The 21,521-nt window shown below is 58.4% G+C and overlaps 1 protein-coding gene across 6 annotated transcripts in view; it reads left to right on the top strand.

Annotated features, from left to right (window-relative positions):
- Window positions 1-21,521, top strand: part of IQSEC1 (IQ motif and Sec7 domain ArfGEF 1) — a 359,867-nt gene that overhangs the window by 324,747 nt on the left and 13,599 nt on the right. For all 6 annotated transcript variants that reach the window (XM_069483981.1, XM_069483983.1, XM_069483987.1 and 3 more), the window contains 6 exons: window positions 9,935-10,096; window positions 12,594-12,716; window positions 13,733-13,899; window positions 17,979-18,118; window positions 18,632-18,661; window positions 20,184-20,309. In XM_069483981.1, the coding sequence (XP_069340082.1) occupies window positions 9,935-10,096; window positions 12,594-12,716; window positions 13,733-13,899; window positions 17,979-18,118; window positions 18,632-18,661; window positions 20,184-20,309 (748 nt within the window). The remainder of the gene's footprint in view (window positions 1-9,934; window positions 10,097-12,593; window positions 12,717-13,732; window positions 13,900-17,978; window positions 18,119-18,631; window positions 18,662-20,183; window positions 20,310-21,521) is intronic.

Below are 21,521 nucleotides of genomic sequence, written 5' to 3'. Positions count from 1 at the left end.
GCCACAGCTAGAGCAAGCGGCTAGAGCAGTGTCCTGTTGAGCCCATCCTGACTTTGTCCTGGAAGTCTGTGCCCCACAGTGGGAAGGCTGGGTAACTGGGGGTCCCCAAAGAGTGGACAGGTAGGGACCAGGACAAACAGTCTCCCTCAGCCAACCAGCTTTGGTCTTTGTAGATTCTTTCTTGTTCTGTTAATTTTTAATTACATGTGTGACACATGAGTACATTCTCTGCAGAAAATGCAAGCCTTTCAGCTAAGGGTAGCATCCTCTTTGCCTCTTAGCATTTTGCAGTTTCTCTTTCCAGATCCTTTATCCTGTGCGTCTATGTGTACTCTTAGGAACTATAGGCAGACGTAGTTAAGAACACAGCTCTGGGGCCAGGCTGCCCGGCTTGAAATCACAGCCTTCCCACCTCCTATCTGTATGTCCTGGGGCAGCGCAGGTCCCTGTGCCAGTGTCTGCATCTGTCGGATGGGCCGATGCCAGTGGCATCAGGGCTGTGAGGATGAAGAGTTGGGGTGTGTGGAGTGCCAGGAGCAGGGCCTGGCACAGAGTAAGGCCTGTATGCATATGAGCTGCTACTGTTTGATCCTTGCTAACATCATTTGGGGCCTGAGACTGTGTGACATTATCTCACTGGGATGTCACTGTACCTTTTGCTGGGCCATGCACGCAGGCTGCCTTGTTCCTGTTAGCTGCCGCATGGTAGTCCGCAGTGTGGGCCATCTGTAGGGTTTTGGCCAGTTGCTTTTTCAGTGATCGTGGCATGACAATAGAGAGAACCCTTTACGCACACACCTGAGCGGTTTCTAGGTAAGATAGCTAGCAGTGGAGTCGTTGGAGCTTGGCTAGGCATGGTTTTAATTGGAGTAGGAACTGCCCAGATGACTGTTTACAAGGAGGCTCCACCTGTTTCCACCCTCTGCCGCTGGATTTAAGAGTTCCTGTTTCCCCAGAACGCTCGTCAGCGCTTAGTAGTCTTTTTACCTCCAGTCATTGGGTAGAAATCGTGTCCCTTGCTTGTTTGAATTTGTCTTTACTTGCTTACCTGAAAGGTGGAGCATCTGCAAGGGTGTCTTTGGCTATTTGGGCTGTCTGTAATGCCTGTGCGTGTTCTTTGCCTGTTTTGCTATTGATTGTCAATTTTGAGGACCTGTCATTACTAGGAGTTCTTTATACATCATGGATACTAATCCTTTGTAATTACAGATATTTTCCTGTTATTTGTCTTTCTTTTTCAAAAATTTTTCTTCTGAGGTGTAATTCACATACCATAAAATTCACTTTTACAAACAGCATACGATTTAGTGCTTTTAGTTGCACATCCTGTTTATGTTCTCTTGCCTAATAGTTTTTAATTTTAATTAGTCAAATCTTCAATGTTTTCCTTTTTTGTAGTTAGTTTGGCATTTTATGTTTTATTTTAAAAGGCTCTGCCCCACGTGATAAACATAGTTTTAAAAAGATTTTTTAGTACTTCCATAGTTCTGTTTTATACATTTTATCACTTTAATCTGGAATTTGTTTTGGAGGATGATACAAGGTGAAGAGTCTAACTTTGGCTGTGCTCTGTGAATTAGCCAGTTGTCTCCAGTTTATGGAATAGTCTGTTCTTCCTCCGCTGACTTGAAATGCAGTCTGACTCCTGCCTGAACATGGGTCTGGACTTAGGTCCTTTGATTCATTCGGCAAGTATTTATGGGACACATACTGTATGCCAGGTGCTGTTTAGGGGGCCTGGGACATCTCAGCGCACAGAATAAAGATCCTTGTGTCAGGTGTGCTGGCTCACGCCTGTAATCCCAGCACTTTGCAAGGCTGAGGTGGGAAGATTGCTTGAGGCCAGGAGTTCAAGACAAGCCTGGGCAATATAGCGAGACCCTGTTTCTATTAAAAAAAAAAAAAAAGAATAAAGATTCTTGTAGAGCTCCACTTTAATGGTTAGGAGATTTGTTTGTTTATGCCCTTGTCAACATCAGAATTGTAACTACTATAGTTTACTACATTTTCTTATTAGGGCAAGAACCCCTTTCTTGTCCTTTTTAAAAATTATCGTGGAGCAGGGTGTGGTGGTGGGCACCTATAATCCCAGCTTCTCTGGAGGCCGAGGCAGGAGGATCACTGGAACCTAGGAGTTCAAAGGTGCAGTGAGCTATAATCACATCTGTGAATAGCCCCTGCACTCCAGCCTGGGCAGCATAGCAAGACCCTGTCTCTAAAAAAAGAAGTTTGTCTTGGCTCTTCTTGAGGAGTTATCCTTGCATATGACTTTTAGAATCAACTCATTAAGACCCGTGAAAATTCTTGGTGGACACTGGGGTTGCCTTCAGCTCCGAGATTAACTTGGGAAAACTTGCCCCTTACACCATGGCAGCACTCTGGTCCACAGGTGGCTGTTTAAATGAAAACTAAAATGAATTCAGTCCCTTAGTTGCACTGGCCACATTCCAAGTGCTCTGGCCATGTGTGATTGGTGGCTGCTGCGTTAGGTGGAGAGACAGTCCCTTCACGTTCTCCTGTAGGGTGGGCACTGTTAGTGACCCCACTTTTCAGATGGATGAACTGAGGCTCCAAGGGGGGTACCTTGCTCAGGGGCACACAGCTGGAGGGTGACTGGGCCGGACTGGGTAATGAGGTCATACCCAGGCACCTGGCTCCTGAACACATCCTCTTAAAATCCATACTGTGGTAACTGCCACCAGGGGTGTAACCCTGGGTGCCCCCCCCCCACCCAGTGACAGTTCTGTAAACTGAGTCCAGGGGGCAGAGCCTTACCCCTTGTGGGAGGCTATGCAGCCCTGGAGCGGGAGTCCTGGGGCCACCGCAGCGTGAGGAGCTGGGGTCTGCGCCCAGCAAGGCCCTCACTGGGCCTGTCGCCTCCTTGCTCAGAGAGGGTGTTGGGTTCCCCGTCACACAGCGCCCCCTGCTCCTGCACCCCCTCCCACAGATTCAGGGGTACATGCCTCACTATGTCTATTTCCTCTCTGTCACATCCCTCCCCCTCACGCTCTGGGCCAGGCCAGACCTCTCCCACCTCTGGAAGAGTGTCCTCAGCCCTGAGCTGCCCTGTGGTGACACAGATACCCTCAGAAGGAGTGAGTGCCTCGTCTCCGAGGGCCTGAGTAACCACTTGGGGTGACAGTGTGGTGGGCGGGACTCCGGCTTAGGCAGGAGCTGTTCATCAGGCCCCTGAGGTCCCTTCCAGCCTGATCTCTCGAGCTTGGAGGCAGCCTGTTCTGTGGGCCAGGCCTCCCCTCCACCCTGCGCCTGGCCCCTGGCGTCCACCAACCGCTCGGTGCCATCCTGCCTGCGGGAGCTGCTGCGGGAGGGAGGCGGGAGCACGCCCGGGAGCATGCTGGGAGCATGCAGGGTGCAAAACTTCCTCCCCGTCCGGTACCGCAGGAGCCACCCCCCTCCTTGCAGGGAAGCAGGGCTCAGAGGGTGCCGGGGCTTGTGCGGCCTCTCTCAGGAGGGAGCACAGCTGGGCTTGGGCTCGCGATCTGCCGACTCTTACTCCACGTTCCTGTGTTTAACATGTCTGTTGTCATTCATAACGATCGCAATGAGGAGAGCCAGCCTGTGTAGGCTGTGTGTTCAGTGCCAGGCCGGGGCTAAACACTCCAGCTGATTATCCCACCGAAGCCTCACAGTAATCCTCTGCAGTGTGGGGGTAGCGGCCAGCGCCCAGAGGGCAAGGCATGTTCGCAAGGCCGCAGTGCCAGAAGGCTGGCTGGCCCCAGAGCATGTGCCAACAGTTTACAAGCCCAGCTTTCTTAGGAGCACTTTGAGCCAGGTCTTTGGAGGCTGGGATCCCATTCTCCTTGACATGGCCACTCGGCCTGTGGCCCTCGCCACCATCTGAGACCCAAGGGTCCCTAGTGCTGTCCTGGGTCTGGGGTGGCTGGTGCTGAGCCCCTCAGAATGGAAGGCAGCGTCAAGGGAGGCCCCACAGGGCATGCTTGCCACGCTCTGGGGGGTGATTCTCCCACCTCCTCTCTGGGCTCAGTGCCGAGGAAGACCCTGCAGCCACTTTCAGGTTGGGTTCACATCTCAGAAAGAACTGGATAAAGTAGGCAGTCGCAGGAGTGGTGAGCCTGCTGGCCCTGGAGGTGTGGGAGCAGATGGAAGGTGGCCGCCCCTCTGCGGGACCTTGGAGGAGTTTGAGCCTGGATTGCCACAGTGGAAAGGCACTTCCGGTGAGCAGGGATTCTCTGAATGCCATGCTTGGTGAGCCTGTCCTTGCACCTGAGAGCAGTTGCCAGCTGAACTCAGCCCTCTGACCACAGCATCCCCAGGCACTCTAGGCATGCAGACCCCCTTGTTGATCAGGGTGGGCCCTGCATCATTCAGGGCCTTCTCTGTGACTGGTTTAAGCAAAGACCTCTACTGGTTCGTGGACTTGAAAAATCCACGGGTGTTTCTTGGCCTTATCTTCCCCAGGTTTGTCCCTGTCCCTTGCCAGGTCCTACCTGACAGAAGTTCCCAGGCCTGTAGTCCAACCTCACGGCCCCCAGCAGGAAGACAGATGCTCCTCCTGACCCTCGTGCCTCTCTCTGGACCCTTCCTGGGGTCAGCAGGATTCAGGCCCTGTCTGGCCTGGAGCTGGGAGTGAAGTCAGCCCACTGGGTCATGGGGACAGAGCTCGAGGATGGGGTGGGGAATCGGAGGCTGCTGCTAGGTGCTGGGCAGCCATGCACTGCCACATCTCTTGGCCTGAACAATTATAAAAGGACTGGGGCCCAGCATGATGGCGCGCACCTGTGGTCCCAGGTACTCGAGCTACTGGGGGGCGGGGATTGCTTGAACCCAGGAGTTTGAGGCTAGCCTGTGCAATGGAGTGAGACCCCATCTCTAAATTTTAAAAAAGACTGGAGAACCCTTTCCTTGACCTTGCACACCCCTGCTGGAAGAGCTCAGGGTCAGCACCTGGCGTTTCTCAAGTGCCACTCAGCCTGACACTGCTCTCGCCCAGAGTCCTGCACAGGGCTCACTGTTGCACCAACTGCTCAGTTTGCAGCCCAGTGGCAACAAGATGCATGTGAAGAAAGTGACTGGCATGGTCTGTGCCTTAGAGGAGGCAGCTAATGCTAGACCTGGAAACAGACAGGACAGGGGTGAGCTGGGGGTCTCCGCCTACCCACGGCGGCTGAAGTGCCTCAGGGAGACCGCCGGGCCGGGATGCAGGGGCGGATCAGGTGCAGACGGTGAAAATGCTTCATTTGGCACCTTGTTGGTGCTGCATCCTTACAGAGTGCCATGAAGAAAAGCTAAAGCAAGAGGAATGGGGGTGTGCAGGAGAAATTGCGGGGTGGTGACTCAACAGAGTTGGACAGAGTGGATTGACAGCAGTGGGGAGGGGTGGGGAGAGTAGAAGGAATTTTTAGGGACTTCTCAGGGCGGAAGAACGGATTAAAAGTCCTCTTTATCTTGGGGGCAGCCTGGAGCTAGGAGACTTGACCTTTCTGTTTCCCATTTTGTTATCTGTCAAATGAGGCTTTTGTGTTGGCCACTCTCGACACCAGGGACCCTCTTCCTGGCTCCAGGTTCAGTGCTGCCTCATCAGGGAGGTGGCCTTCCCGCCGAAGTCGGTGCCTTCTCAGGCCTCTGTGACATCAGCCTGGTCCAGTTCTCCAAGCCCTGGCCTTTCCTTCCCACTGTGTAGCCAACAATAGTTTTTGAGGTTTGAGTCACAGTGCTTTATGTGTATTAACTCATGTATTCTTCACAATAACGCCATTGTATGTGCTGTTGTTATCCCCATCAAACAAAGGCACAGAGAGGTTAAGTAACTTGCCCTAGGTCACCCAGCCAGCAAGTGGAGGTGAGATTTAAGCCCAGGCTTCTAGCTCCCACAGCCATGCCCTCGGCCCCTGTGCCGTCATGTGTCTCTGTGTCCTCGGATTTTGTCCCCCTCCTTATGCCTCCCCAGCTAGAAAGCATGTTTTTCAAGGATGGGGACTACATTTGGATTGTATCTGTGCTAGCACAGTGCCTGGCCCAGAGTGAGTGCTCAGTAAATGTTTGTGGAAGGTTAGGTGGCAGGTAGGTGGCCATAGGGGCTCACACAAGCGTTCCCTGGAAGTAACACCCACCCACTCCGCTCACAGTTCAGTGGCTGAAGACGTCCCGCGGCTGCTCCCTGAGGACGGTGGGGGTGCAGTCCTGCCGCAGGAGGAGGGAGTGCGTGCCTGGGGTCGGCACCTCTGGCCCACTCTGGCCTGTGTGACGTGTAGCAGACCCCGTGGGGCATGTGCTCCTTGAACAGGCAGCGTGGAGCTCTGCAAGGGAGCGGGTGGATCGAGAGCTTGCCACCTGGCAGGGCCACCAAGAACAGAGCGGGGCAGTAAGGGCCTCACTGCATGGCTAGGAGGCCGGCAGGGTCCCTACAGCCAGGGGATTCACACCAGCAAACGCCCAGAGCGCTGGCTGTCTGCTGTCAGGGAGGCCGTTTAGGGCCAGTCACTCCAGTGGGGCCATTCAGAGGCCCCCATCCCAACACTGGAGCCTGGCACCCACCTTCCCAGTCTGCGATCCCCTCCCCAGGACCCCACCTGGACCTCCTGCCCTTACACCTTTCCTCACAACTGCTTGGCCAACTCGTAGGCACTGGTCTGGGCCCAGTGAGTTCAGACTCCTCTCTTCTGTGATGTCACCCTTAGACCTGCCAGGTGGAATCACTTCCTCCCACATTCGCTGCAGGCTAAAAGCAGGAGCCATCCTGGATTCATTACTCTGTGTTCCTCCCCTCCTTCCCCCACTATTCCCCCACCCCACAGATCCACAGCAAATATTGGCATTTCAGTCTGTGTCCTACGCCCGGCCCCTCTCTCCCGCCGCCACTGCACATGGCCTCGCTCTTGAGAACAAGGTTCTCAGACGTGGACATGCAGCCCCTCACTGTCTGCTCACAACACGCCGGGCTCCTCGTCCTACTCGGGAGGAAGCCACACCCCTCCCTGTGGCCATACAGCACTGCGTGGTCTGGCCTGTCCACCCCACTGCCAGGGTCCCTGCACTCAGCCACTCTGAAACAGCTTCTTGGATCCTCGAGCCTGCAAAACCCACCCCCATCCACCCCAGGGCCTTTGCCCTTGCTGTTGCCTCTGCCCAGAAAGCTCCCGCGTCACTGAGGCTGTGTTGTTCACCTGCTCAGAGAAGCCTCCCTGCTGCTCCTGCAGGAGCCCCTCCCCGCCCCACCGCTGAGGGCATGGTAGGACCCGAGGTGTGCTGGATATTCACGGCGGCTCTGTCACTGCGGCCATCCAGAGTGGCGCCTGGCTCGGCAGACAAGTGGTGCTCACTTAATCCCCGAAGAGCCGGCATCTCCCTTCCTGAAGCACCTTCCCTGCTTCCCACTGCACTCCGAGCCCCTCCAGAGCCGAGGAGCCTTATCCTACAAGTCCCTCACTTGTCATGTAAACATGGGAGGGGGCGGATGGGGACAAAGAAGGGAGAGCAGCCACCTCCTGGGGACTGAGACGAGGCAGAGCCTGGTGGCCTGGACCTGGGCACAGGTCAGCAGCCAGAGGCACCAGGCAGCCCGGGGACGGGGACGCAGCGCCCGCTCGTGTGTGGAGGCGCCGGTCAGCCCGGGGACGGGGACGGGGACGCGGCCCCCGCTCGTGTGCGGAGGCGCCGGGCAGCCCAGGGACGGGGACGGGGACGCGGCGCCCGCTCGTGTGCGGAGGCGCCGGGCAGCCCGGGGACGGGGACGCGGCGCCCGCTCGTGTGCGGAGGCGCCGGGCAGCCCAGCCCTGCAGTCACCGCTTCATAGGAGCATAGGCCCAGGGTGCCAGAGGTCTGATTTTTCACAAGAAGCCAGAAATCCAGATTTTACATGCACTCTCCCATGTTTTAAATCTTGGCAACTAACTAAAATTCTTTCTGTTAACAATGTGTGGGCCAAAGAAAACCCATCTGTGGGCTCGGCTTGGCAGCCCCTCTCTTAAAGGCTGAGCGGGGAGAACTGGGTGTGGGTGGGGGCCTGCTAGGAGCAGGGCGGGGAGGAAGTGTGACCCACCCTGGCTGCCCCTGCTGGAGAGGCCCGGGATGCTGGAGCTGTTGTTGGTAGGAGACCTCCGAATTGCATGGGGCTCGTGGTCTCATGAACAGCAAAACCTGGGCCTTCCATCCAGGGGCCCCAGCACAGGCAGGGGAGCAGGGCCACTCCGGTACTCCTTCCCTGCTTCCCTGCCAGGGCCGCGCTGGCCGGAGGCTGCTCCCTGCCATGCTCCTGGGGAAAACCTTCACAGGGTGTGGTCATCCTTGGGGCAAAAATAGCAAGGTAACCTTGCAACCAGGAGGTTTGCTTTGCTCGCAGTGGAAATGCAGTACCTGCAAGGCGCTGCTGTCAGCTGGGAGCTGCACAGCTCACGGGGGCAGGTGGACACTGGCCTCAGCCTTCTCCTCCGTCCCCCCACCAGGGGACAGGAGAACACTGACCTCCGCGCAGTTAGTGGGTGACCTGGTGCTAGGTGTGCAATGGGGACAATGGGGTCCCAGCCACGCCGGGCCCCCATGGACTCTTGAGTGTCCCTAGAGAGGATACCCAGCTACGTGGTGGCCCTCAGTGACTGAGGACTTGGGACAGAGGAGCAGGGAGCCAGTCTGGCCTAATGACAGAGTCTGGCCTCGGGGACTCTACACAGCTCCCTGAGTGGCCTGGCGAGCTTTGCTGAGGAGGACACCTGTCCTCTGAGAGTCACATATATGGCCGTCTTCAAAGCCCTCTCTTACCACCCTGGCTCCTTCGACCACCAGGACTTCCTTGCCATGTCAGCCAAGTGCGAGACCCCCTCACAAGATAGGAAATCGGAGGCCCACACCCGGACACACGTGGCTGGAGTGTCACACTGAGGCAGGGCCTTCTCCCGGGGTCTGCTATGAGCAGCAGGGTCCGTGCGATCCCCCCACAGCCTCCTGGGCCCCATCTGGCCCTCAGGCAGCTGGCCAGCTGCAGGGGTGCTGTGCTCGGGCCCCGTCAGCCCATGACGTGGGCTGAGTGCCCGCCCTGCCCAGGCCTGGCTCTGCGCACACTGTGGACACCAAGAGCCTGAGCTGGTGGAAGGCCCCATGCTCCTGGGGCCTAGTCTCCGGTGGACACACTTAGGGCCAGCCCAGCCACCCTCCCCGCTGAAGGCCAGTGCCGTGGCCCTGGGTAGGAACCCTGCCTCTCTGTACCCCCATTCCTTGCCTGGAAATGGGGGCTCAGCCTTACCGAACACATTATTACAGGCATCTCTTTGTACCGACTCAGTGAGTTTTTACACTGGGGCAAGTTGAGGCCCTGGGCAGGGCTACGTAGCTGTTGGGCTTCCAGTCTGGGCCTCGAGCACTGCAAGTAACCGGAGTGCTGATCTCAGCGCGAGAACCCACTGAGTGCGTGTGGGGCACCTGCACAGTGACGGCAGGCGGCGTGTGCTCATCCCGGGATGCTGTGGTGGTCGTGTGCTGAGAGGAGGGTCCCATCTGTGGAACTCCCTTCCGCACCTAGGGGAGCAGGGAGTTGGGCCAGGCAGGGAACCCCATTCTGTATGTGTGCGTGGGCATTTGGGGCCAGTGCCAGGCTGCCAAGGAGGTACTGCAGGCAGGGCAGGGAGTGAAGGTCCCTCCGCAGCCCTCCCTGCCCATACTTGGCACAGGGCCTGGGTGGTTCTGGGTAAAGACCTTCACACGGGGTCCCCCCACATTTCGGTTTTGGGGTGGGACAGGACAGGATGCCTGGAGCACAGGGTCTCCCAGTGCCAGCCTGGGCTATCGAGTCTCCACCCAAGTGGGAGGCAAGACTAGAGACCGCCAGTGCCTGTCGAGATGGAGGAACAGGGCCGGGGGCTGGGCCGTGGTGCTGGGGAGCACGGAGGGGAGACGTGGCCCACCCCCCGAGCCCAGGGTGCTGGGCAGCCAGGGCTGAGCGTGCTTCTCGTCCCACCCCTAGGAAGCCAGAGAAGGGAGTCCAGTACCTTATCGAGCGTGGCTTCGTGCCCGACACGCCAGTGGGCGTGGCCCACTTCCTGCTACAGCGCAAGGGCCTCAGCCGGCAGATGATTGGCGAGTTCCTGGGGAACCGGCAGAAGCAATTCAACCGCGACGTGCTCGAGTGAGTTCGGGGGGCTCTGGGCGGCAGCCAGTGTGGGACCTGGTTCCACACATGTCCTCACGTCCCCTGTGTTACACACACAGCGGGTCAGGCGTGCCTCGTGCTGGGAGATGTGGTGAATCCTTCCCTTCCCTCTTCCTGGCTGCAAGATGCGTGGACACAGACTCGCGCCCCACACCCTGCCTGGCACACACGTGGCACCCGCCCTCACACAGCCTGCGTCTCACACACTGACCCCACTGCCTGCCCGGGCACACGTGTCCTCAGCGCCTCCGGCCCCTACCTACAACATGGTGGCTCCAACCCCGCACCAAGTGGTCACAGCCCTTGAGTGACCCACATTCACGTGGCCTTGCATGGCAGGGCTGGCACGAGCAGGCAGCTGGAAGGCTGGGGCCCCCTGCCTCTGCCTGACTTGCCCCCAGGAGAGTGGGAAGGGAGCTGGCCTGCTCACCCCGCTGCCACCTGGGTGGGCAGCCCACACCAAGCTCTGCCCCTGCCTTGTTCTCCTGGCTGGGAGACTTGGGGTGACAGTGCAACCCCCCACCTCCTGATCGCACAGCCCCACCAGCCCAGAGAGCAGACCCTGCCGAAACGTGGGTTCCCAGCTCCCAGGCGTTGCGTACGGTTTGCTGTTTAGCTTCCGTCTCTCCATCCCCCTTTCACTCTGTCCTGAGTAGACAGGCTGCCCGGACAGATCCTTACTTATCAAGCAGGTGCCACGGGAAAGGCCCCGTAGCGTCCTCTCCGCACAAGCATGGGCTCTGGCGTCATCACTAGCAGATGAAGAAGCCAGAGCCAGCCGAGTGGGAGACCGGCTCAGGACAGGCGGCCTGCTGGCTCTGCCTGCGGGGCCTCGGGGACCTGCCCAGGCTCTGTGTTTGAGGATCTTCCTGACCCAGGCCAGTAGGGCAGGAAGAGAAGTCTAAGCAGGGCAAAGAGCTAAGCTGGTGCTGACAAGAGTGGCCCCTTCACGGGTGCCCGGGGTCAGCGGTCTCCGGAGCACGTGTGTGTTGCCTTCTCTGCTGCTTCCTGGGGGCGGCGGTGGGCGCTGTGCCCTCCGGCTTCACAGTGGGGAAACCGAGGCTCAGGGGGAGGGGCTGGCCTGGGTGCGCCCCCAACACACGCAGACTCATGCACGTAGGTATGTACTCACCCCCACACACATGTACACACACACACACAGACACATACAAGGCACAGTGAGCCGGGACTCGGGGGCTGGCGTGTGGCAGGCACCAGCAGAACGCCGTGCCCTGTCTTGGCTGAATGCGCGGCCTGCGCTGTGCTCTCCCTGCTCAGCACCTCTGTTCCTGCCGTGCCCGGAGAAAGTGCTGTGTTGTGAGTGTGCTGCTTGCCCTTGTCCCCTCTTTTAAGCCGGAGGAAACCGTTCAGGGAAGCAGATTAGCCCCTTGGTGAATCGGTTCGGCCCCTGCCCCCAAGCCCCTGCAGCCGTTCCCGCACTGTACAGCCCCCCCAAGCCGGTTCCTGGTCCGTAGGAAATCCGGGCATTGTTCTCCTTCAGTCAGAAAATAGCAGTGGCCTCAGGAAGTGGCGAGACTCCCCCAGCCCACCACCCCAGGCACGGTCAGGGCAGCTGCTGGGTGCCAGGCAGCAGGTCCTCATTTCGGGCTCCCTGCTGCCCCTTTCCCCACACGCTCTGCAGCCACCTCCAAGGCCACTGCGCCAGGACGACGTGAGCTCTCAGCAGGGTGGGGTTCGCCACAGCTATGCCCGAGCCCATGGCCCCAGTGGAGGGGTGGCCTGGGAGTGGGGTTAGGGCCTCTGGCCCAGTGGAGTGATAATAGATTCGTTACAGAGATAAACCCAGTGCCAGAGCCTGCGGGTGGGAAATGTCTCTGGCGCAGAGCGCCACCTTCTCTGTTCAGGGGTCACCGAGGGGCTGGGGACAGGCCCGTCAGAAACTGTTCATCAACACCCCTCCCAGCTCTGCTCCACAGGTGAGGGTGGCATAGCCCCTCCAAGGTGCTCCTGGAAAGGCACCTGCAAAACCCAGCCTCTACCCCCCGTGCCCTCAACTTGAGTGGACGTTTGGTGCCCTGGCCCCATTTCCTCGTCATGCAAATGGGAGCAAGTCCCCGCCTCCTCTCAGAAGTAGAGAAGGCTGTCACGGCCACGTCTGCCCCATGTGGTGGCCGTGCCTAGATGTGTCTGTCGGGAAGGACCCTGCCCCAGAGTTACCAAATGTGCCGGCCCCCTGCAAAACTGCACACACGGACGCAAGCACGAGTGTCTCCCTACAGTTTCAGGGCTTCCCGGGAGCCTGGGGGTCCTTTGACGTATTCCCCAGTGCTCCCAGCTGACTGGAGGCAGCCACGCAGGGGACCTTCCCTGCCAAGAGCCAGCCCGTTCCTGTGGGCCCTCGGGGCGCCGGCTCATTGCCGGCCTGTGCCGTGGAGACGCCATGCTCACGGCAGAGAGCCAGTGTGGCGCCCCCACAGGGCAAGGCCGCTTCCATGGGCCGTCTCTGTTCCAGCTGCGTGGTGGACGAGATGGACTTCTCTGCCATGGAGCTGGACGAAGCCCTCAGGAAGTTCCAGGCGCACATCCGGGTCCAGGGAGAGGCTCAGAAAGTGGAGCGGCTCATCGAGGCGTTCAGGTGGGGGCCCTGCGTGGCGGGGGCAGGCGGGGTGGGAGTGTGCCTCGTCCCCGGGAAGAATGTTCCCAGATGCAAGGGCTGAGGATAGACCAAGGGCTGGATCCCCCTTCAGCCCCTCCACCTAGGCAGGGTCTGGTGTCCCTGCGTGTTGTTTTGGGGGTGATCACAGTGGCCTCTCCTGTGTCCCAGCACTGTGCTGGGCTCTTTACAGCCATGGTGGGGGCGGGGTGGAGGGGAGACAGTACTTGTTAATTCTAATTTTGAAGATGAGGAAACCGTGTTGAAAGAGGTTAAGATCACAACTGCTGGGATTCTGACTGTTCTGATCAGGATTCTGAACACTGTCTTCCTCCTAGTCCCCGTTAGCCATCCATCCGTTCGTGACTTGGTCTGTCTGGTCATTCGTGTGTTCATTCACAGGGCGCAGTCGGTCTCTCGCGGTGACTCAGAGCGCAAGCCATACAGCCACATGGCCTGGTTCAGTCACTGACTCTATTCTCTACCAGCTGTGTGACCTTGTGCTGGTTACTTAACTTCTCTGTGCCTCGCTTCCTCACCTGTGAAGGAGGGATAACAATAGCGTGTAGCACCCTAGAGAGCGGATGAAATGACTTAGGGCTGAGGACGCAGTAGCCGGGCACCTGGCGTGAGCACGCATACTCAGTGTTGCCCATTGCTACATGTTCGTTCCTGGACTGCATGCCACCGGCCGAGTGGGAGCCTCCGTGCTGGGTGCTGGGCGAGGGGGACATGAAGCAGCTGCTGACCTGGCCCTATGGGTTCGGCGCTGGTGGTGGAGCTGGGAGGATGGAGGACACAGAAGCAGGACAACCCCAGGGCCCTGGGGGGACATTCAGCCCCTTCCTTCCAGGACAGCTTCCTGGAGGGGTTGGCACTAAGCCGGGCCCCCAGGATGGAGGGGACTGAATTGTAGCCTCTGCTGGCACATAAGCTGAGCGAGGAGCAGTCTCACTTCCTGCACAGTGGCCTGACCCTCCCGCCTCCCCGGCCCCCAGCCAGCGGTACTGCATCTGCAACCCTGGGGTGGTGCGGCAGTTCCGGAACCCAGACACCATTTTCATCCTGGCCTTCGCTATCATCCTGCTCAACACGGACATGTACAGCCCCAACGTCAAGCCCGAGAGGAAGATGAAGCTGGAGGACTTCGTCAAGAACCTCCGAGGTGAGCCGTCCCCAGGTGCTGGCCGTCCCACAGACTCATTCAAACACCTGCCCTGGCCAGAAACCCCCAGGTGTGGGGCTCAGAGGAGTGTGTGACAGCCTTGTGCTGGAGAGCTGGGCCCAGGGCACTGGGGTCTGGCACAGAGGGGCTTTTGGGAACACAGCGCGGATTACCAGGAAGAGCACTGAGTGCTGTCTCAGAGCTGTGCCCGCTGGGGCACAGGCTGCTCGACACATGCTTGGGTCTCAGGTGTGTCTGAAACCCTCTCTCCTGGGGGAGGCGATGATGTTAGCTTGTCCTTGAAGGATGAAACTGACTTGCCATTTTGTTTGTGTGTTTTTTACATCAATGTGTGTATTTAAAAGGAGAACCTTATATCATCACTGTAAATGGAAAAATAGTAGCACGTTCCACATGTAGGAGGTAATTATAAAAACAAGTCCAGTGGGAAGGAAGCAGCGCTATTGAGTTCTAGCCCACACGGTTCCGGCCGGGGCCGAGGCTCGTCTCCTGGCCTGCAGGGGACAGGCGGTGTTGGGAGGTGCCAGTGACGCGGTCAGCAGAAGCCAGGCCTTCTGCTGGGTGAGCAGAGACAGGAAAGGAGCTGAAGAGAGCATGACCGCCCCTGGGGGCTCCATGTCAGCTAAGGTGTGTCCCTTGTGTGCCCTGAAGTCCCTAGAAGGAAGGAGGGACAGGATCATGTCCCTCCCTCTCCGTGGGGAACGCTGGCTGCCAGAGCTGAGGGGAGATGTGAAGGAAATGGATGAGGTCCCTTTGGAAATGGTCTCGTATTTTTTTAAAAAACAAATAAAAGCTAGTCTGAATCAAGTCCAACTTTATAAGCTTGCTGAGCTGTTTAGGTTGTTCATTCTTCTTTATTTTTATAAAACTGTAGCTTTGTCACCCCCTCCACTGGGCCAGGCTGAGTCTCCCTGGGAGCATCTCTGCCTCCCCGGGGCTTCCTGCTGGGCTGTGACGTCAGCCTCGTCCGCCCCTGCCAGTGGGCACCACCTGGCAGGACGGCTGACGGAACCCCCAGCTGTCCCCCCGGCAGCAGAGGGGCCACCAGGAGACCCGAATGGGCCCTCCTGCGGGGAAGATGCTGAGCGGGCCTGGGTGTGGCCACTCCCTGCACTGAGCATGTGACCCTCTGCTGGGCCTGGGGGCAGGTGGGCGTCGGAGTGGGTCGAGTCTGGTTCCTGGGAACGCATCAGTGGCCAGCTGCGCCTCCATGGGCGAGGTCGATAGACTCTGATGGTCGCAGGGGACACACTCCTAGGCCTGTGTGTCAAAGTGGGAGCTGGAGGCTGGTGTCGGCCTCCTCTCGTCTGCCCTGGGGCTCCTACCCTGAGCCCCTCTCCCTGCTGGTCCGAGTCTGTGTTCACAGACTCCCACGTGACCCCGATGCGGGCCGGGCCCTCTGTCGCTGTCAGGAGAGCCGCTGTGTCCCCTCGCATGCTGTCGGGACTCCCCTCTGTAAGAATGACAGGGGAGCCCCTGGGGAGAAGCTGAGGGGGGCAGGCATGCTGAGTCCAGCATTTGCCAGTCAGCGCCCTCACGGCAGTGGCTCTGTGGGCTGTGGTCTTCACTGCACCCTGTTGTCCCCACAGTCTGGGGGACAGGATGGCATTAACATCCCTACTTCCCAGGGCAGGGACTGCACACCCTGATCTCAAGAAGCGAGCTGCTGCTTCTGTCTCCCAGGCCTGGGCTGTTGCCTCCACATCACCTCTTTTCAAGCCGAGGACCCGGGCGTGTTCTGTCCCATTTTTCCTTGTGCTTCAGAAGGGGTGACCAAGGCTCAGGGAAGGAAGGGCCTAGCCCAGGGTCACACAGCAAGTGAACGGCAAAGGCGGGCAGGGTCCTGGTCTCCCCACGCCCGGCCGGCGCTCCGTGCCGCCTGCACGTCCAGCTTGTGCTTTGCAGAGGGAGATCCGCACCCCAGGCCAAGGCCTGTTTGCTCTGGAACTCGTGCCCTCCGGGGTGGCTGGCCGGTGGGCCCTGCAGCCGGAGTGCCCCTGGGGTTTGAGGATGGGTGCAGGAGGAATAGCTCACCGGCATGGAAGCCAGATGGAGTATTTCCCTTTTATTAAAGTTTATTTTTAAATTTTAAAATTTATTTTTTAGATGGGTATTATCTTCACATAGTTTGAAAACCAAAAAGTAATACAATCCAGCAATTGCCTTCCTTGGTATTTAGCCAAATGAATTAGAAACTTAGGCCCACACAGAAGCCTGCCCGTGGATATTTATAGCAGCCTCGTTTGTAATTGTCAAAACTCAAAAGCAGCCAAGATGTCCTTCGTCAGGTGAATGGATGCATCAGCCGTGGTGCACCCAGGCAATGGAATATTACTCAGTGCTGGAAAGAAATGAGCTATCAACCATGATACAAAGTGAAACAAACCAATATGAAAAGGCTACAAACTATACGATTCCAACGATAAGGCACCCTGGAAAAAGTGAAACTAGGGAGACAGTAAAAAGGTTGGGGGTTAGCGGGAGGGAGGGATGAACAGGCAGAGCCCAGAGGCTTTTTAAGGCAGTGACATTGCTGTGTGGTGCCGTATGGTGGATACGTGTCATTCTACTTTGTCCAGACCTGTGGAATGTCCACCACCGGGAGTGAACCTTCACGCAGGTTACGTATGCTGGGCGGTAATGATGTGTCCGCGCAGGTTCGTGGATTCTACCAAACGGATCACTCGGGGGGATGTTGGTAGGGAAGCTGTGCGTGTGTAGGGACAGGAGGTGTGCGGGAAATCTCTGTACCTTTTGTTCAATTTTGTTGTGAACCTAAAACTATTCTAAAAAATAAAGTCTATTTAAGCAAAATAACAAACATACAGAAATTACTAGCAGTCCATAGCAGGGTTTCCCTCCCCCAACCCCTGCCTGCCCCCGTCACACCCTGTGCCCTGGAGGTCTTCAGCCTTTGCTTCCTGATGGACCTGCTCGTTCCTCTACTCAGGCACGCACAAATGTGCATGGACGGTTTTCAGTTCTTCTGCTTTGCACCTTGCTCTTCCCATTTAACAACTCTAGGAGAAATTTCCCGTATCCTGGCATGGCAAGCAGTTTGTTGTTCTGATGTATGATGACGGGTTAGCAGTCCCCTGTTAATGGGTACACAGGTTGCTTCTAGCCTTTTGCTATTTGAAAGCAACGCTGCAATAAGTAACCTTGTATGTGTCTCGTTTCCCGTGGCATAAGTCCCTCAAATGCAGTCAGTGGACCGGAGCTGTCAGAACTTGCCATTAGGACGGACACTGCCAAACTGCCCAGCCTGGGGCGGGGCCATTTCCCCCTCCTGCCAGTGGTGTGTGGGCGGGCCCGCTTCCCCAAGCCTGGCTGCCCTTGGGCTGTGGCCAGTCGGAGGGGTGAGGATAGGTCTCGCTTTTCTCACGGCGGTTGTCAGTGTGGTGTGGAAGAAAGGGTGTGTGCTTGTGTTAGAGCAGCCCCGGGTCAGATCCCGGCCCCAGCCTCTGCCTAGGTGATGTGGGACAGCAGCAACAGCCACTGTGGGGCCAACACCACCCAAGTGCACCGAGCCGGCCATGCCATGGGCTTCCCTTGCTCCCTCACAACCTGTTTTACAGAAGAGGACACCAAGTTGGGAGAAACACAATCACTCACCCACAGTCACGCAGCCAGTAAGGAATAAAACTAGGACTTGGTTCTGGATCTTTCAGAGCCCAAACGCACAAACCCCAGCCTCCCCACACCCAGCCTCAATTCTCCCATCTGTGGGATGGGACCACTGCCCCACTTCTTAGGCTGTGAGCCCTCTGAACGCGGCTTAGCAGAGGGCTCAGCCCCCCTCTGTGACCTGCCAGCCCAGGCTGGGTGTGCTGGGCCCTGCTCCTGGTGGGAGGACCTGAGGAAAGGGGAAATGGAAATGCTCCATAGCTGTGCGTCTGGAAGATCTTTGCTTCTGCTGAGGACTGGCAAAAGGTTCGCTCTTCTAATTTGGTCTAGAAACTGGTAAATCAAGGGTGAGCCTGGGGCCCAAGGTGGAAGAAAGCCACGGCCACCCGACTCCGCCCTACCCTGATACCTCACCGCCGTCCCCTGCCCAGGTGTGGACGACGGTGAGGACATTCCCCGGGAGATGCTGATCGGGATCTATGAGCGGATCCGTAAGCGAGAGCTGAAGACCAACGAGGACCACGTGTCCCAGGTGCAGAAGGTGGAGAAACTCATTGTGGGGAAGAAGCCGGTATGTGGTGGGCCCCGGCATCACTGGGACCGCTGTGGGGCCCAGGCCAGCACAGGGCTGCCTGCAGGGCCTTCGCACCCTGACCCACCCTCGTAGTATGACCCTGGGTCAGCTCCACAGCACCAGCCAGGGGCCCTGATGCCATTTGGAGCAAGGCCCTTCCAGGCAGGGCTGGCGAATCACAGCAGGGCTTGGGAATAACAGCCATTTGCCCTGGGTTATGTTTGAAGAGAACCTGAGGCTCTTAATAAACCAACGGGGCCAGGGTTGCACTCTGGGCCCCCCAAAGCTGGTGGGCTTTTTTTGGTGGCCTAAGAATCCCCCCAGAACTCGCTCAGAGAGCTTTGCCAGTGAGAGCGGGTCCCCTTGCGTCCTGGCTGGCTGGAGCATCTAGGAGGGAGGGACACTTGCTGCTTGAAGACTCAGCGTCACCCCCTTACCTCCCTGAAGGAGCCCGGGTGTGTCTTTTGGAACACTAATATCTTTTTTTGTTTGTTTAATGTTTTCCCGTAGATTGGATCCCTCCATCATGGCCTTGGCTGTGTGAGTATTTCTCTGCTTCCAGCTGATAGCCCGCCTGCCCTGGGGAGGCCCAGCCATCCTCAGCCACTCCCCCGGTCCCCGGGCTCCCAGAGCCAGGGTTCATTTCTGGAGCACTAAGGAATCTGATGTTCATAGTTACCCCAGCCTCAAATCTCCACAGCCACATGGGGAGGCTGTACTGTCAGGCTGAGCATGGACAGACCCCTGCCCTCTCTTGTCCAGGCCCTGCTGCACCCAGGCCCCAAGACTGCACCTGAAACAGAGGACCCCGGGGTGGCATCTGGGGCCTCCCTGCCCTGCCACTGCCCCACACTGCTCCGTGCACACTCCATGCACCCCAGCTTGCTCCTGTCCCTCACACCCTGTGCCCAGGCTCTCCCAGCTCCTGCCCCCTCATCTCCATGACCCATCACTGCCACTGCCTGTGGAGTGCACACAGCCAGCTTCAGCCGCATGGCCTACCCTCGTGGGTCGGCCTTATCCTTCGGCTCCACAAACCGCCCTGCTGCCGCCCTCCCCTTCGCCAGCTTCCCCGAGTGAGAGCCCGAGACACTGGCGCTCTTGCACCTGCCCAGGCCCACCCCTAGTGCCACGTCCCCCATCCTCCCGTCCTCTCCCCCTTCTTACTTTGGCTCCCTGAACACGTCAGGCTGGGCCATGCTTTCCCCTCCCCTCGTCCCGTCCCCAACGCACTGAGCATAAGCAGCCCTGGCCAGAGCACCTGGGCAGAGCCACCCCCACCCCACCCCACCCCCTGCCGTGAGTGTCTTGCTCCTGGTCCTTTCTGCACGAGCCCGGGTGCTCCCAGAGCTGGGCCTGAACCCTGATAGTGGCTTGTCCCCTTGGCCCCGAGACACCGATCACCTTGCGTTAGGCTTCGAGGGCAACTTAATCTATGGCGAGTGGTGGGGGGCCTCATGCGGCCCGTGGTGGGCATGTACAGGGCAGGCCCCACAGAGCGTTGGCAGCTGGCTCAAGATTTTGGACGGGGTCTTTCAGGCACCAGGGCCCTTGGAGGGGCAGGCCTGGTAGAGGGAAGATCCTGGGGCCTGGAGCCAGACCCTGGCTCTGCAGCTTCCGGGTTCCGGCAGGTGGTCTCTGCGCCTCCCTCTCCTCCTCCAGAGCAGACTCTGCACGGACTCTCACACCGGCCCATGGGCTTGTGTGTGTGATCGGCACGTGTGGGGACCCAGAAAACGTGACTTCCCTCTCTGGCGAGGGGTTCCCTCGTGAGCGTGATGTTTTAAGAATCAAAAGGAGTCCCAGCAGAAGCAGGGGCTGCCTATAGTCCTTCAGGAGAGCAGAGATAAGAGATTTTAAATAGCAACGCCTGAGGACAGAGTGGGGGAAATTGCTGTGCGCCAAAGGACGCTGCTTTGCGCTGCCTGTGAGAGAAGGTGCTTTTGCACACGAGGCCTGGGGGCTGGGTTTCTAGCCTGAAGGGCTGCACTTTACCACCACGGCCTCCAGGGCCCCGGAGGGGGGCTGGACAGCCATGGCAGGACGGTCTCTGCCCACACAGGTGCTCTCTCTGCCCCATCGCCGGCTGGTCTGCTACTGCCGGCTCTTCGAGGTTCCAGACCCAAACAAGCCCCAGAAGCTCGGACTGCACCAGCGAGAAATCTTCCTGTTTAACGACCTCCTGGTGGTACGTGGCTGACCCACAGGGCGTCATGACCGGTGCCTCGGTGTTGGGAACCCGGGATCTCCATCTGGCTGTGTGTCTGCATGTGGTGAAAAGTGCACACACATGGGGCTGGGGAAGGGGGAGTCACCTGGAATCTTGGTTCCAAGAGACAGAGTCTAGTTCAAACGGATGCGCATGAAAACAAGACTTCCTTGGCTTGTGTAAAAGTCCAGAGGGAGGTTTTTGGCTTCCGCCCCAGCTGTTTGCAGAGCCTCCAGCAAGTCAGCAGGACTCTCTGTCTTCTGCACCCCTGCGCCGCGCAGGCTCTTCCTCTGTGTGGCCCCTCTGCAGGCGAGAAGGGAAAGATGGTGCCAGCAGCTCCAGGCCTGGCCCTCCCTATTCAGCAACCGGCAGAACCCTCTTCCTATGCCTGAGATTAAGGTCTCAGGATTACTCCTGGTTGCTGCACATACCTCTCCCCAAGCCAGTCACTGTGGCCAGGCAGGGGCAGCGCCTTCTGGTTGGCTATGCCTGGGCCACGAACCCCACCCCTGGATCTGGGAGGAAGTCCCGCCCCAGGACTAGCGGACTGAAAGATGGTGGCATGGGTGCTAGCCAGGTGGGGGTACAAATGCCCACGGCAGACAGAAGGGAGAACTGTCAGTGGGTTTCTGTCCCTCCTGCATGTCACAGGCTTTCTTGCCAGAGGCCCTTGTCCCTGATCCCCATGGGCCTGATGGGATATAAGGACTGGCTACTCCTCTCTGACCACTGAAGCTAAAATTCGGACGTTAGGTTCACATCCTTTATTGAGGGCCCCTGCCCTCGAGCACGTCACTCCACATCTCTGAGCCTGTCTCCTCCTCTGTAAGATGAGCCTCTCAGAGGGCTGCAGTGGCCCAGCGGGACCTGGACAGACCCTCACGTGGCACCGGCGAGCACTGGGCACGGGAGAGATGGGAGCTCCCCTTTCCCCTCCAGCCCAGCCTTTGTCTGCCAGGCTGGAAGGTTCCTTCCCTCGCCTGCCAACCAGGGTAGCAGCCAAGGACCATGACGGGTCCAGGTGTGGCGAGGGATCCCGTCAGTAGCCCAGGGCTGGGCTCACTGCAGTGCACCGCACGGTCATGGCTTCATGCTCTGGTTGTTCCCAAGAGAGGAAGCCACGCCTCCTCCTAAGGTCAGCGCTGCTGAGCAGCGACTGCCCACTCCTGCCCTCCAGGGTCCCGAGCCCCA

Source organism: Eulemur rufifrons, chromosome 10, assembly GCF_041146395.1.
Source record: "Eulemur rufifrons isolate Redbay chromosome 10, OSU_ERuf_1, whole genome shotgun sequence".
NCBI lineage: Eukaryota > Metazoa > Chordata > Mammalia > Primates > Lemuridae > Eulemur > Eulemur rufifrons.
The sequence above is the reverse complement of the archived record's forward strand: the minus strand, read 5'-3'. Positions and strand labels throughout refer to the sequence as shown.